Here is a 16,112-nt window from a genome sequence, read left to right as displayed (position 1 = left end):
CTCGTGTAACCTCCCAGGATGCCAGTACAAGCCAGGAGGGACATGGGTCCAATAAACATGTGGTGGCTCGCAGTCGCCCACGCAACCTGTCCAAATCATCGGAGGCAACAGAGTCAAATTCCTCCCAGAATGGTCTCTCAAGACTGGCCTCGGACGTCTCCCCTGGATCACTGAGGGGGATCCATTACCTCCGGATCTGAGCGATTTTATCCTGCAGATATTCCCCAAATTCCTCTGCCCTGCCCTGCAGAGGGGCTTCCCGCGGCCTCTGTGATAAAAGAGAGCGGGTCACCCGAAACAGGGCGGCACGGCGGTTATCTGCGGATGCAAGGAGAGTGGCATAATATCGACATTTGGCCACCCTCAATGCCACAAGGTATGTCCTTAAGTAGGGTCTTACCTGTGTTCAGTCAGATTCGGAACGAGAAGATCTCCATCTGCTCTCTAGGCGTCTCTTATGGCGTTTCATCACCCTCAGCTCCACGGTAAACCAAGGGGCCAGGGTGGTTCTTTGCCGTAGGAGAGGCCGCAAAGGCGCAACCCGGTCTAGGGCCCCAGCGGCCGCACTATTCCATGCAGCCTCCATGTCCTCCCTCCGGGAGTGGGTCAGGTCGACAGGAAGTGGCCCAAGCTCCGTCTGGAACCTTTCCGATTCCATCAGGCGCCTGGGGCGGAACCATCTCGGACATTTTGGTTCCGCCTCCCCACGGTGGGGGGTAGTACCAGGGAAGTCCAGCCGGAGAAGTGAGTGATCTGACCATGACAGGGGTATGATGGCTAAGTCCCCTATTCCCAGATCACTCGCCCACTGGCCAGAGACAAAAACAAGATCCAGTGTGTGACCTCTCTTGTGTGTGGGGCCCTGAATTACTTGAGTCAGGTCCATGGCTGTCATGGAAGCCATGAACTCCCGAACCACCTCGGATGCTTCTCCCATCGACAGCAAGTTGAAATCCCCCATAACTAACAGTCTGGGGGTCTCAACTGCCATCTCTGCGATCAGCTTGAGGAGTTCGGGCAGGGCTGCTGATGTATAGCGAGGAGCCAAGTATACAATCAGCAGACCCAACTGTCTCCCTGGGCCCCACCTCATACTCAGAGACTCACACCCGGATGTCTGTGGCACAGTGAGCTCTCTCTGTTCCAGACTCTCCCGTATGATCACCGCTACCACACCACCCCTCCCCTGGGCCCGTGGCTGGTGGAATACACGGTAGCCTGGTGGGCACATTTCCACGAGGGCAAGCCACCCTCGTGGCCCAACCAGGTCTCCGTTATTCCTGCGAGGTCAGGCTCCCCCTCAGAAATCAAGTCTTTTATGAGGGGGGCCTTATTAACAACAGACCTCGCATTACACAGCATCAGCCTTAGGCCCGGGCTCTATATGTGAGTATCGTGCTGGGATCTCTACCAACAGTATGAAAGATGCCAAAAAAAATTGTATACCTATTTACCCTCCCCTATATATTTGAAAACCATTAAAATTTTGTTTTTAAAAAATGTTATTGAATTCCTTTCTGGGAATAAACCATAGAGTTCTTAAATGAGGAATGGATACAAACGGGTTTTCTGTATTAAATGGGATGCAGGACTGCTTGACCTCAACTAACAATCACAGTTGAGTCCAAAATTTCCATCTCTAAGTGATATAGTTGTTAATTGAGTTTCCCCCCATTTTATGACCTTTCTTGCCACAGTTGTAATGTGAAGCACTGCAGGTATTAATTTAGTTACATGGTTGCAAAGTGAAACTGCTTCCCCATCCATTTTCCTTGTTAAAAGTTACAAAAGATGATCACATGAATCTGGGACACCATAACCATCACAAATATGAGCCAATTGCCAAGCATCAATAACTTTTTGCCACATGACCATGAGGATTCTGGAAAGGTTATAAGTGTGAAAATCAGCCATAACTTATTCTTTTCAGTGCTGTTGGAACTTCAAAGAATTACTACGCAAACATTGTAAGTCAAGGACTAAGTGCAGGGGCCTCCAATGCTGGAAGGCAGATTGGTCATCAAAACCACTTCCAAGAGCTTGTTGAAGATTATGGTGTAATCTTTTCACATGTCATGAGGAGAGGACTTTTGAAAATCTTTTATTATGGTGCTCTAATATGAAGAATCAGTGAATGATCCCATAATCAAGTAATCAGTGGCATTATTTTCCCAAACTTGAGCAAGCATGAAAATAGCAATCATTGATAGTTTTGCTTTCTCAACTTTGTCTTACTCTGGGGTACATGAGTATTTGTCAAACTCCTTGTTTGATACAACTTTAATTATCTTAACAAAATATCTTGCAGGCAGGCAGGCAGGCAGGAAGGAATGGGCTGCAATAAAGCAGTTTCTAGATCCACTAACATTTTATACATATTAGACTTTGTTAACATTTTTACAGAATTAAAATGCTGGCAATTTGGAGGAAATGAGTAGAACTTTATTAAACCAGACTCAAACATTCATCTATTGATAAATAAGCATTAACACAAACATCCCTATATGCCCCAAAAGATCGGGACACCTAAACTATCTCATGATATACTCACCTTTGGATCATTTTGCTTCTCAGCAATGAAAGAAACACTAACATTGTAAATTGGTGACATTCAATTAATGGGTGAAAAAAAAACAGAAATCATGTCTAAAAGAACTTATTTACACTATTCATAATTAATTAATGGAACATATAGCATACAGGTCTGAGACATCTGTGAGCTACAGTGTGCATTAATACTTCAGATAGTTTGATTATGAAATGTAGCAAAGATATTTGTAAAAAAAAATGGAAAAGCCATTACTGAAATGGAAAAAAACTATTACTAGACTAATAGTGAAGTCATCCTGAATAATGCAGGTATGGATGCTTTGGACCTGATCCACATTATGGAAGCTAGTTTGCTCTCCTAAAATGTCATGAAGATGTCGTGATCTTATGGATAATAAAAAGAATGAACAATAGATTTTAATAAAATATAAGAATTGCCTGCAGTCAGTTTTCAGTCTGAGGGCCAAAATAGAAAAGAAAAAAATGGCTATCGATGTATGTTTGCTTCTTTATCTCTTAATTTCAAGTTAGGAAGGAGGGTAATGAAGTGACTGAAATAATTTATAGGGTTGCCTATATTTTGAAAGTATTTCTGAAGGAAGGAAGGAAGGAAGGAAGGAAGGAAGGAAGGAAGGAAGGAAGGAAGGAAGGAGATAAAAATGAATATCTGTAAAATAGGATTCCAGGTGTTATGTTATGGAACACATGTAATGAAAGTTTTCTCACTTAATTCCCATTTGAGCATGGAAAGCAGTTGCTGCTAATTGCTAATTATGTTAAAAATCAAGTCGCTCATTATTATATTTTGCTAATTTTGTTTGTAGGATTAAAGGGAAACAAAATGATTGCATAATATAAAGCCAGCTTATTATCAAATATAAAATCAAAGGCTCCCACTGATGATATATCTTTTTCATGAATAAACAAAAGTAGCAGTTATCAGTCCTGGACTACAGTTTATTGAAAATTCTAAAGAAGAGACATCAAGAGAGAAATATTGTAAGTGATTTATATATTGATTATTTTACAGAAAACCCATTTCCAGGCATCGGGAGCAAATTGACCCCTGATGACTCTGCATTAGATGCACTTTACAGATTCTCAATAATCCAGGTCATGGTTGTCCCAAAGATTTATATACCTTACAGAGCGCAGGTCATTTGCGTTCTTTTAGAGCCGTGGTTCCCAGCATGGGGGCCACACCCCATAGGGGGGAAATTTGATTTTTAATGGGAGCAATTTGAACCTTGTTAATGGCCTTTTAGGCTTCCTCTGTGTGAATAGAGTTCACTTTTTGAGTAAAGTAAGAATTATATATGGCAGGGGGGGCATTAGGATTTTAAAGATGCTTAGGTGGGGTATGGCAAAAAAAAAGATAGGGAACCATTGTTTTAGAGAGTCTGGATAACTAAGAATGTCCTTAGACTTTTAGCTATGCACTTTGATATGAACACCCTTTGAATGGTATGAGAGTATGAACAGATTGTCCAAGAAAAAATGCAGACTACAGGAACCATTTACACTTCAGTTTGAGATGCAGACAACACAGGCTCATCTTCAATAGTTTGCACCTGTCTTCAGCGGGGAAGAGATACAGGGCAGAAAACATCCTGCAGCCAAAAAGGCTTCACATCTATTTGCAATATTCTGGTGACCCTGAGGACACAGATAAACTTCCAAGTGGCCTGTCTATGGAGATTCTTAGTCATCCAGGTCATGGTATCCCAAAGGTGTTTTTTTCAAAAGGCAGCTGGACTTTCTGGTTTTTTTAAAAAAGATATTTCACTTCTAATCCAAGAAGCTTCTTCAGTTCTGACTAGATGGTGGGGAATGGAAGGATTTATACTATTTGCAGACAGCTGGACATTTGCATTCTTTTTAGAGAGTTGTTGAGGCCACCTGAAGGTTTATCTGTGTCATCAGGATCGCTTGAGTGATGCGAATGGATGTGGCGCCTTCTTGGAACTATTCAAAGGACTATATTGTAGATTGGAGATAGATGATTTCCTCCCCTTCTGTTGATAGAGGGCTGCTCAATTTTGACATAGACAGCTTTTTTCAAACCAGTAATATTGAAAGAGGCCATCTATTCCTTAATGTATTCCTCACAGTCCAGGAAGGCTAGACTATTTTCCTTAACACCTTCCTGCATGGATTTAATGTATCTGTCCAGAGAGTTCATATGTTTGGTGAAAGGACACATTAAGGAGGACAGAAGGAGGACAGAAGCCTTAACATTAAAGTTTATAGAAAACCCACTCACAGAGATCAATATTTACATTTTGATTCCCACCACCCACTGGAACACAAAATGAGAGTCATGAGAACCCTACACAACTGAGCTGAAGGCCTGCCTACCAGAAAAGATGGGAAAGAAAAAGAATGAAAACACATCAAGGAAACTTCAGAACAGTGGCTATTGCAAGCGGGCTTTCCTCAGCTCTCAAAAAAGATCCTACAGGAGCTCCTCCATAATAGATAACGAAGTAAACAATTAATGAAGTAATTATCATTCCATATGTTACAGGCATATTGGAAAAGCTCAGGAGGATTTTCAGCCAACATAACATATGTGCAGACTTCAAACTCAAGAATAAACTAAGACAGAAGCTTGTCCATCCCAAAGATAAAATACCCAGATATAAACTGAACAACATGGTATATGCAGTACAATTCAGGGAGCCATGTGCAGATCTGTACATTGGGGAAACAAACAACCACTTCATAAGTGCATGGCACAACATAGGGAAACAAACACATCGGGACTAGATTCAGTGGTCTATCTGCATTTAAGAGACACAGGCCACTCGTTTGAAGACAGAAAAGTCCACATTTTTGACAGAGAAAATCCCTGATTTGAAAGAGGGGGTCAAAGAAGCCATCTATCAAAATTGAACAGCCCTCTCTCAACAGAAGGGGAGGGAGATGACATCATTTATATCCAATCTACAACACCTTCCTTTGAATAGTTCCAAGATAGCTCCACACTCATTTCCACACTCAAGTGACCCTGATGACACAGATAAACCTTTGGGTGGCCTCAACAACTCTCTAAATGAATGCAAATGACCAGCTGTCTGCAAATAGTATATTTCCTTCCATTCCCCACCATCCAGTGAGAGCTGAAGAAGCTTCTTGAATGAGAAGTGAAACATCTCCAAAGGAAAAAAAGAAAATCCAGTAGTCTCTAGAAAAAAACACATTTGGGATTAGGTGTACTTTTGTATTTTGACATTGGGGAGAGGATTTAATAAAATAAAATTAGAACACAGTGCAAATTGGTTTCAGAAATTTAGACTGTAAAAGAGAAGTTAAAATTATTATGAATCAGAATAATATGAATCTATTGAAGGGAAGAGGATGGTATAAATACTTCCTAAATAATAGAAAAGTGCATACCTAACATGATGGCATATCGTCCATAGATGATATCAAAAATAAAGGTATTTTACAGCTTGCTCACATTTAGTGTGCATTGTGTGAGCTGATCATTATTTAATGAATTAGCATGCCTAACTTCATTTCTAGATACAATTGCTATATGATTTTTTTAAAAGAAACTGTTTAAATCTCTGATTCACATTTAAACATGGTGTTGAAAGTTTCATACTTCATTGTTATGGTAGAGTGTGATTATATTGTAGTGAAAAGGATTGGGGAAAATCTTTCTTTATTATTATTTCATGGGAACATTCAGTTATGTTTTCATTCAAAAGTTCATTTATTTCAGTAATGCAACTTAAAATGTGAAATTTATATGAGATAGACTCATTACATGCAAAGCAAGATAGTTCAAGCCATAATTTGTCATAATTGTGATTATTATGGCTGATAGCTCATGAAAACCCCAAATCCACAATCTCAGAAAGTTAGAATATTACATGCAATCAAAATTACTGTATATTGTTATGTATGTTCTGTGTGTTTTTTGGCTTATTGTGTGTTTTTTTCTTTGCTGTGTCTTTCCTATTGTTTTTAAAGATCCAAACATTTAATAAAAATTATTTATAAAAAAATAGAAAAATGAAAGGAACGAGACTTGAAGAAATGTTGAAATTCTGAGAGGGAGGATTATTGAAAAAAGGCTTCTGTTGAGGGTGCTGATTAAAAATGTATTTTTAAAAAAAAGAATATTATATGCAATCAATAAAACAAGGATTGTACATAGAACAATATCGGACCTCTGAAAAGTATAAGCATGCATATGTACTCAGTACTTGGTTTGCCCCTTTTGCAGCAATTACTGCCTCAATTAGGTGTGGCATGGAAGCTATCAGCCTGTGGCACTGCTGAGGTGTTATGGAAGACCAGGATGCTTCAATAGCGGCCTTCAGCTCTTCTGCATTGTTCGATCTCATGTCTCTCATCTTTCGCTTGGCAATGCCCCATAGATTCTCTATGGGGTTCAGGTCAGTCAGGTTTCCTGGCCGATCAAGCACAGTAATCCCATGGTCATTGAACCAGGTTTTGGTGCTTTTGGCAGTGTGGGCAGGTGCCAAGTCCTGCTGGAAAATGAAATCAGCATCCCCATAAAACTAGTCTGCGGAAGGAAGCATGAAGTGCTCCAAAATCTCCTGGTAGATGGCTGCATTGACCCTGTTCTTAATGAAGAACAGTGGATCAACACCATTTGACCAGCATCAAATCCCCAACACTTTTGAATGACCTTTTCCTGACAATCCTCTCCAGGCTGCCATCATCCCTGCTGCTTGTGCACCTTTTTCTTCCACACTTTTCCCTTCCACATAACTTCCTATTAATGTGCTTTGATACAGCACTTTGGGAACATTCAACTTCTTTTGCAATTATCCTTTGAGGCTTTCCCTCCTCATGGAAGGTGTCAATGACGGTTTTCTGCACAACTGTCAGGTCAGCAGTCTTTCCCATGATTGTGATTCCTACTAAACCAGACTGAGAGACCATTTAAAGGCTCCTGAACCCTTTGCAGGTGTTATGGCTTAATTAGCTGATTAGAGTGGGACACTTTGAGCCTAGAATATTGCACCTTTTCACATTATTCTAATTTTCTGAGATTGTGGATTTGGGGTTTTCATGAACTGTAAGCCATAATCATCACAATTATGACAAATCACGGTTTGAACTATCTTGCTCTGCATGTAATGAGTCTATCTCATATAAGTTTCACCTTTTAAGTTGCATTACTGAAATAAACTTTTGCACGATATTCTAATTTTTCGAGTTTCACCTGCATATGCATTAAACTGTGAGAAAAGTTTAAGATGATGACTAAGAATTACAAAAATGTACCATAGAATGGAAGTGTGATTGAGACTACAGAATACAATTGCCTGCTTAGTGCACAGATCCAAATTAAAGAACTTTGGACAGAATTGTTGCCGATACTCTTCTTGAAAACATCCAATGAGGACAAATAATTATTTCTTGTATAATTGGATCCTCAACAAGCTATTTTTTCTTTAAAAGTTTTGTCCTGATATTCAACATAATGATGAACATGTTATTGATAGGGTTTATAAAATGTTGTTAAAGGTGAACCTGGAAAATGAAGGTTAAGCACTGTATGATTCAGTGGACAAAAAACTTTGGTCATAATATAATTCTTGAACAGTGAGAAAATATGTGGATGAAAGGGCTGAAATTTTCATTGAATTATAACCTAAAAGAGGATTTTTACCAAAGGATGTATTGTTGGTAAATACCTGACAAATTTTTACAGATGTATAAAGATGTCTTTACAAAGATGTCTTATTATCCTATGGACCTATGAGAAAGTGAAGAAATATTCATGCCCTAATTTAGAAAATCATTAGAAAAAACATACAATCAAAACCAGAAACTTTTCTTTTTTATGTCTATTGAATGATGACCTTGGAAAAAAAAAACCTGAACTTTTTAAATGTGTTTTTTGGCTGCAGTGAGAACTTTTCATGTACAAAAATAAAAGGACATGTCAATTCCTACAATGGAAGAAGGGATGGAAAAATGGTGGAATTGACAAAGATGGCCAAATTAATCAAGGAAATGAATCTATCCAGCTTTGTTTCTACTTGAAAACTGCTTCCAGACCTTGGCTGGAAAAAACCCTGACGGGGTTTTGATAATTAGATTAGTTTGTTGTAACAGAAATGAACAGAAGTTATTGATTATATGAAAGCAAAAAGTAAAATGTTGAAACTTCTTTCTTTTCATTTGTTTTGACATTTTTACATTTACATTTTATTTTCATATGCTTTTACATAGTACCCAGTGAATATAGACATGAAAGTTACTATATTGTATTATGAATTGGTGTCTGCCTCAGCAACAATTCCTTTATCATTTTTTATATTATACTGTACACTATTGAAGAGTCTCATCCATTTCAGAACTGTAAAATAAAATTATAATTAATAAATACTCAAATTATCTGTTCACTAATATATGAGAAGAATACTACAAGGCAAAAATAATAGTTTATTTATGGGAAAATAAAATTTATGGGGAATATAGCATGGGGAATTATTACAATCAGCAATACAGATAGAAAAAGTCATGGAATGACATATCATGCAACAGGTCCCTTTGAAGAAAAAGGTTTCTTGTTAGTATATTTATCAGTGATGAACTAAAATACGAGGAGGGTATTGTGTTTGGACTTTGGCATTTGTTCAATGGTGTAGTCCTCTTTGAATTGTCACTTATTATTATTTTTCTTTGTGTTAACCAGTATGAATCAAGCTGTAGCTTCACTATTTTAATTTAATGATATTCTCATCTTTGATTTTTTACAGGTGCGGCATTCATCTTAGTCCTAATTTAAATATCAAAATGGAGAATCAAACTATAGTGTCTTATTTTCTGCTCCTGGAATTCTCCAAAGATCGGCATTTGCAACTTTTGCATTTCTTCTTATTCTTCATATTATACCTGGCAACTGCAGCAACAAATCTTCTCATTATCTCTGCAATAGCTTTTGACCATCGACTGCACACCCCCATGTACTTCTTTCTAATGAATTTGGCAGTGCAGGACCTGGGCATTGTTTCAGTCACTGTTCCCAAATCCATGATAAATTCTCTCATGGATACCAGATACATCTCTTATTTTGGTTGCTTTGCACAAGTATTGATCTTTGCCTTCTTTGAAACTTCTGATTTCTTCCTCCTGACTGTCATGGCATATGATCGGTATGTTGCCATTTGCCAACCGTTGCACTATGATTTGGTGATGAATTGGAAAGCCTGCACCAAAATAGTGATTCTGATGTGGTTCATAAGTTTTACCTATGGAATGTTGCATACCGCTGGAACCTTTTCAACCCCTTTCTGTTCCAGTGTTATCAACCAGTTTTTCTGTGAAATTCCACATTTGCTAAAGGTTTCCTGCTTTGGTTTCAGTTTAGTTGAAATTGGATTCATTGTGGCTAGTGTAATCACTATAGGATTAGGTTGCTTTATTTTTATTATTGTCTCCTACACGATGATCTTCAATGCTGTTTTAAAGATCCCTTCTGTGAAAGGAAGGCAAAAGACCTTTTTCACGTGTCTTCCCCACCTTACGGTCTTTTCAATGTTTTGGGTAACAGTGTGCTTGGCGCATCTGAAACTTCCCTCTAACACCAAATCTTATTTAGATTTTATACAAACTGCCCTTTACTCTTTACTTCCACCTCTGTTTAACCCAATCATCTATAGCATCAGAAACAAGAATATCAAATCTGCTGTGGCTAAATTATGGACTTTCTGATATTTTCCTTTGACAATATAGTCTGTTCTATTTTTCCCCACAATGAATCTTTTAAGGAAGCAGCCCTCCATTAAGCAGAAAATCAAAGTAAAAATTGTCATAGATTCCCAGTGTCAAAGGTCTTTAAGATGAAGACAAGGAATTCAGTTGAGAGGTTGAATTAGTTAACACTGGGGAAATGAATAAAACACTTCTAAGAGTGAAATAGCGTAATAAATGAAGTAGCTTTATAAAAGTGTACTAAGTGGTCTAGCTTTTTCTTCACTTTGTTTTATTGGCCTGTCTCGATCATATGTTGTTCTGAAGGAAGGAATTGATGATTTGATCTTTGTTAGAAGAATTATACAACTGTAATCATGTTTTAAACTTTGTCTCAAATCATTGAAAGTAGAAAAAGATGATCCTCTCAGACTTCTTGCATATGGCAATACATCTTGATTCTTCAAACACTAAACCCCATATTCTCAATTTTGTGTGTGTGTGATAGAAGGTCACAGTCATGAAGTGGGGGATAATTTATCTATTGTACACATCCTTGTAAACTGCACATGTCTTCTGCAATGTACACAAATCTAACTCTACACAGCCATCTGTATTCCAGGGATGGAGGAGACAGGAGAAGGGATGAGGCCTTACCATGGCTATTGGGTGTGTGTTTGGATATTTTTAATTTAGTATGCCAGAGGATAAATAATGGTTTCGAAAAGAGGTAAATCAGTTCAGAGGAGGGAAGGGCCTGGCAGATTGTGTTTAAGGTGCTGAGTACTGAATATTAGGCAATATCTCCCTAGTGTTTAGTATCTATTGTATTGATGTGTATTGAGGCAGAGGTGGCAGAAAATCATGGCGCTGATGAGCAATGGAAGGAATTGTGCAACTCAAGGAGCAGTCAATTCATAGAGAATATGAGCCTAATGTCATCATCCACAATGTTCAGCCACCAAACCTTAGGTGGCCTGAGCTCAGCTCTTTCTGCTTAATCCCAGATCATTCTCTTCTATTTCCCCTCTGATATTCAGCTGGTCCATGCCTGGAAGATGGGCTTGAAAATGTGTCTAATCCCATGTATTTGACATAGAATGAATAACTCTTAATTAGGAAAGTGCACGAATATGAACCAGGTTGCTTTTATTAGGTTTTATTTTGGCTGTTCTTTATATTTGGATTGCTTCTTATAAGCCACTCAGAGTTGCATTGTTCTAGTTCGGCAACTTTTTGTTGCCCCATTTATGAGTCAGCAGAAAAATGTTAGTTTGGGGATTAGGAGGTACCTGGTCATTTACACACTTACGATGGTTATCAAGCACCTCGCTATTACATGATTGCCATTTGCAATTTTCCCTTCTCCAGAAAGTCAGTAGGGGTGGTTCCAAGTTGCTAGTGTAAGTCTCCCCACCCCTGCATCCTGCCCCAATCTCTCTGTATTAATGCTAATGCAGCTATTTGCATACCCCCAAATATTCTCCCGGCCTGGATACCACCTCTTGCTTATCCTTTTGATTGTTGGATTTTCTCCTTGACCCACCCCAATATACACTGCACCTCCCCAACCTACACTGCACATCTTGCACATCCTTATGAACCCTCACACACCCTCCCCATCCCATACTGCACCTCTTGTCCATACTGACTTGGCCTGTGCTGCATCCCTTGTGCACCCTTTGAAATCTCACACACTCCATGCTCTCTCCCGAACCCAATAGCAGTCACTTACAGTACCTATATATATGAACTGGGTATGTCTAGTCTGATAAGGAAGAAAGGACTAGGGGTGACATAATAGCATTATTCCAATATCAATATCTGTGGCTTCACCTGGTGGAAGCTCCTGGAACTTTTCCCAGGCCATGGCTGGAGCTTGTAGAGCCAGTTCGCTCAGAGCTTGCTGCGGGCCTGCAACACTAACAGGTAAGTCCCCCAGTACCGTTGGGATTGAGTTGTCTGTGGAAGGAGTGACTTCATGCTCCTTTTGGATAGGGCTTTGGCTAACTCGTGCAGGAGTTACCTCTGGTTGTCTAAGAGTGGAGTTGGAGAGGTGGCCACGGAGTTGGTCAATGTGCCGTCTCCAATTCCGACTGTCCGTGAGCTCTACTAGGTAAGAGCGAGATCCGGTGATGCCTATCACCATGGCAGAAATCCACAGAGTTCCCCCAGCATAGTTGTGGATGTAAACTGAATCCCCTATGCTAAAACTCCTTACTTTGCTTGTCGAATCTGGGGGCGATGTGGCAGAGTAATTTGGGTGTAGCTGGTCTAAGTGGGACCTTAGCCTGCGACCCATTAGAAGCTTGGAAGGGTTTCTCCCAGTGGTAGCACTTGGCATGATGTGCTGTATGAGGAGGAATTGATCAACCCGTGTTTGCCAATCTCCCGGGCTCATCCTGGATAGGTCCTCTTTTGCAAATTTCACCATTCTCTCCGCCTGACCATTGGAGGCCAGATGGAATGGAGCGACCAGGGCATGTCTGATTCCCTGCGCTGCTAAGAAGGTCTTGAACTGCATAGCTGTAAATTGGCAACCATTGTCAGAGACCAAGACATCGGGCAGGCTGTGAGTGGAGAAAAGTCTCCATAGTGCCTTGATGACCGTCTCTGCCATGGTAGAGGTCATCAGGACTACTTTTAGCCATTTCGAGTAGCCGTCCACAACTACCATGAAAGTCTGGCCATGAACTGGGGCATCGAAGTCTATGTGAACCCTAGAAAATGATGCTTGAGGTCGCTCCCACTCCTTAGCGGGCGCCTCTGTGGGAGCTGGCCTGGACTCCTGGAATCATGTGCAGGTAGCCACCGATTCTTCAATCTCCCTGTCCATGTTAGACACCACAAGTAACTCCTGGCCAAAGACTTCATCCTGACAATTCCAGAATGCCCTACATGCAAAGCCTCTAATACAGCGATGCGCAGTTTGGGTGGAACGACCCGGTCCCCCCACAGTAGACAACCATTTATTACAGACAGTTCATCATGTTTGCAGTCAAACATTTTAAACTCAGACCCAACAGGCCCCTTGGACCACCTCCTCCATACCCAGTTCAAAACTTGTTTGAGAGTGGAGTCTTTTGCAGAGTGGTGGGCAACGTCACAAGATGAAACAGGACCAATCTCAAGGCAGTCAATGAGAAGGACTAGCCTCTTGGGGGTGGGGTCTGCCAGCAGTTCAGGTAGTGAGCATCGACTCAAGGTGTCGGCATGCCCTAATATAGAGCCACGTCAATGGACAAGGCAATAAATATAGGCTGCAAGGAAGATTGTCCATCTGGTCATTTGCGGTGACAAAGAAGTAGGAGTAGGCCGGTCCCCAGCCAGCAAGCCCAGTAGTGATTTGTGGTCTGTGATGAGTTCAAAGTCATGGCCGTAGAGGTACTCGTGGAACCTTTTAACGCCGGAAATTGCAGCCAGAGCCTCACGGTCCAATTGGCTGTAATTCCGCTCAGTGACAGACAAGCTTTGTGAGTAATAGGCGATGGGCGCCTCAGTTCCATTGGGCATGCAGTGGCTGAGGACGGCTCCGACTCCAAAGGGGGAAGCGTCACACATAAGAACAAGTGGCAGGATCTGGCTATATTGGACCAAAACTGTGTCTGCTGACAGCAGTCTCTTGACCACAGCAAATGCGGCTGCTTTGGCTTTGCCCCAGGACCACTTTGCGTTCTTTGCAAGAAGTCGATGTAACAGTTCAGCAACTGTGGCTTTCTGTTTGAGAAAGATGCTGTAGAAGTTAAGGAGCCTGAGGAATGCCTGCAACTCAATCTGATTGCGAGGTGTAGGGGCATCCTGGAGTGCCTTAATTTTTTTGTTGGTCAGGTGAATCCCAGAGCCGTTGATGAGGTATCCCAGGAATTCAACCCTTAGCAAGTTAATTTGGCATTTTTCCTTTTTGAAGCGGAGGACTTGTTCTCTGATTCTGGCCAGAACGGATCTCAATCATTTAAATAATTGTGCCTTAATTGCAGCCGATACCAAGATGTCATCAAAATAGGGACAACTCCTGGAATCCCTGCAAAAGCCGTTCCATGACGCTTTGGAACAGTCCAGGGACGTTACTAACTCCGAATTGCAGGCAGTTGCATTTGAATGCACCCCTGTGCATCACAATCTTTTGGGTCTCTGCCATGGCGCCATCTACAGGCAACTGCAGGTATGCCTGTGCCATGTCTAACTTTGCAAAAACTTTTCTGGGGCCTAATGAATGTAGTAAATGCTGTACAATGGGTACAGAATAAGCGCTTTGTTGCAAAGTTTTATTTATCGTGCACTTGTAGTCTGTGCAGATGTGGAACGACCCATCAGATTTGACAGGTGTCACAATACGGGTCTCCCAGCATGCGTGATCTACTGGCTCTAGGATTCCCTGCCCTATTAATTTGTACAGTTCCAAATCAATTTTGGGTCAGAGAGCCAAAGGTACTCTCCTGGGGGCTACATTGGGATCCAAATTAAAGGATATTGGGGTCCCCATATACTTACCAAGACTGGCGCCGAAGACATCCTCGAACTCCTTAAGGAGTTCCTCAGTGCTTTTGTCTCGTATGGCATTGATTCCGGTCACTTCTAGGCCCAGGGCTTCGAACCAGTCAAGCCCCAGGTGGCTCTGCAGGTCTCCATTGACTACTGTCACTGGTAGCTGGCCACAGAAAGACTTGAATTGCACCCAGAAGGTGCCCTGGCCCACGATGGGGACTCGGTTCCCCTTGTAGTCTCGAAGGCGGATGTCAGGAACCAGTAGATGCTTCTTCTTGAGGCTAGGGAATAGCCTACTTGAGTACTGCCCAAGGCATTATGGTCAGAGATGACCAAATGTCAATCTCCATTTCACATGGAGAATCCTCGATGAGGACTGTGACCTTCAGCTTTTTTGGCCGCTTTGTGTGGACTTGGCCTATGGAGGTATGGTAGGTGACTCTGGTGTCACCTTCTGTTTGCTGTGGTGGCGGCTGCCGTGCCCCTTGGTTGGGCCTCTGCTGGTGGTTAGGTTGGCTTCTGGGCATCCAGGTTGTAGCGGGGTGATCGCTTCTGCAAACCTTGGTGATGTGTCCCTTCTGATTGCAGCATGGGCAGATTGCGTCATGGAAACAGCAATGCGATTTGAAATAGTCTCCTCCACAGCTAGCACAAGGCGGGAAACACGGTTCAAATTTTCACGCCAGCTTGGTGCGGTCACTGTACATGCAGTAGCTGTGATCTTCGCTCTCCGAGTCTTCAGGCTCTGTAGCCTTGCAATGCACGCCTGCGCTCTTCCGCATGCTTTTAGGACTGTTTTGGTGCTGCAGGGTTTCCATTCGATTTAACGGCAGACTCAGTGGCCTTGGCCTCATCTAGGGCAATTTGAATTATCAGGTTAGATTTAGCTAATAGCCTCCTCTGCAGGCCAATGTCTCTAACACCGCATATGATGCGGTCAAGTATCAGTTCATCGAAATCTCTAAACTCTCAGTACGCTTCAGACTTTCTAAGCGCTGCAATGAATTCATTGATGGACCCTCTTTCTGATTGCAAATGTTAATTCGTGCTTTCTGACATGTTTAGGTGGTCTGGGAGCATAGTGTGCCCTCAGCATCTGTTGTAGCACCAACTAAGTGACCGATTGGAGTGGCGTTGGCTCGGACAAGTCTTTTGCAGTCTTGAACACTTCCTGTCCATAGTAGCTCAAAAACATCTTCTTTTCCCAGCCTTCAGAAAGACCCATGAGGTCATTGGCTTCGAGGAAGCAGTTGAACCTCAGCATGTAGGATTCCCAATGCTCGGTGACTGGGTTGTACGGAGTCAGTGGGGCTTGCATGACCATCTTGTATCTCTGAGTGTGTTTGAATTAACTGCTCAAAATATGGCTGCTTGATGCTGAGGTGGATTCA

At 41.5% G+C, this 16,112-nt stretch overlaps 2 protein-coding genes across 2 annotated transcripts in view; both read left to right on the top strand.

Moving 5' to 3' along the window:
• LOC309401380 (olfactory receptor 14A2-like) overlaps nucleotides 1-9,320 on the top strand; it is a gene marked incomplete at both ends in the record, with an annotated part of 38,160 nt that extends 28,840 nt beyond the window's left edge. The window contains one exon of the mRNA XM_081970450.1: nucleotides 9,303-9,320. Within this exon, the coding sequence (XP_081826576.1) occupies nucleotides 9,303-9,320 (18 nt within the window). The remainder of the gene's footprint in view (nucleotides 1-9,302) is intronic.
• A 19-nt stretch (nucleotides 9,321-9,339) lies between these two features.
• LOC309401379 (olfactory receptor 14A2-like) lies at nucleotides 9,340-10,257 on the top strand (the record flags this gene model as incomplete). The annotated part of the gene is made up of 1 exon (XM_081970449.1): nucleotides 9,340-10,257. The coding sequence occupies one exon, from the start codon at nucleotides 9,340-9,342 to the stop codon at nucleotides 10,255-10,257; it is 918 nt and encodes a 305-aa protein (XP_081826575.1).
• Between the last annotated feature and the right edge of the window lie 5,855 nt (nucleotides 10,258-16,112).

Source organism: Natrix helvetica (genome assembly GCF_964273705.1).
Source record: "Natrix helvetica genome assembly, chromosome: Z".
Taxonomy (NCBI): Eukaryota; Metazoa; Chordata; class Lepidosauria; order Squamata; family Natricidae; genus Natrix; species Natrix helvetica.
Note: the sequence above shows the minus strand (reverse complement) of the source record. Positions and strands in the feature narration are given on the sequence as shown.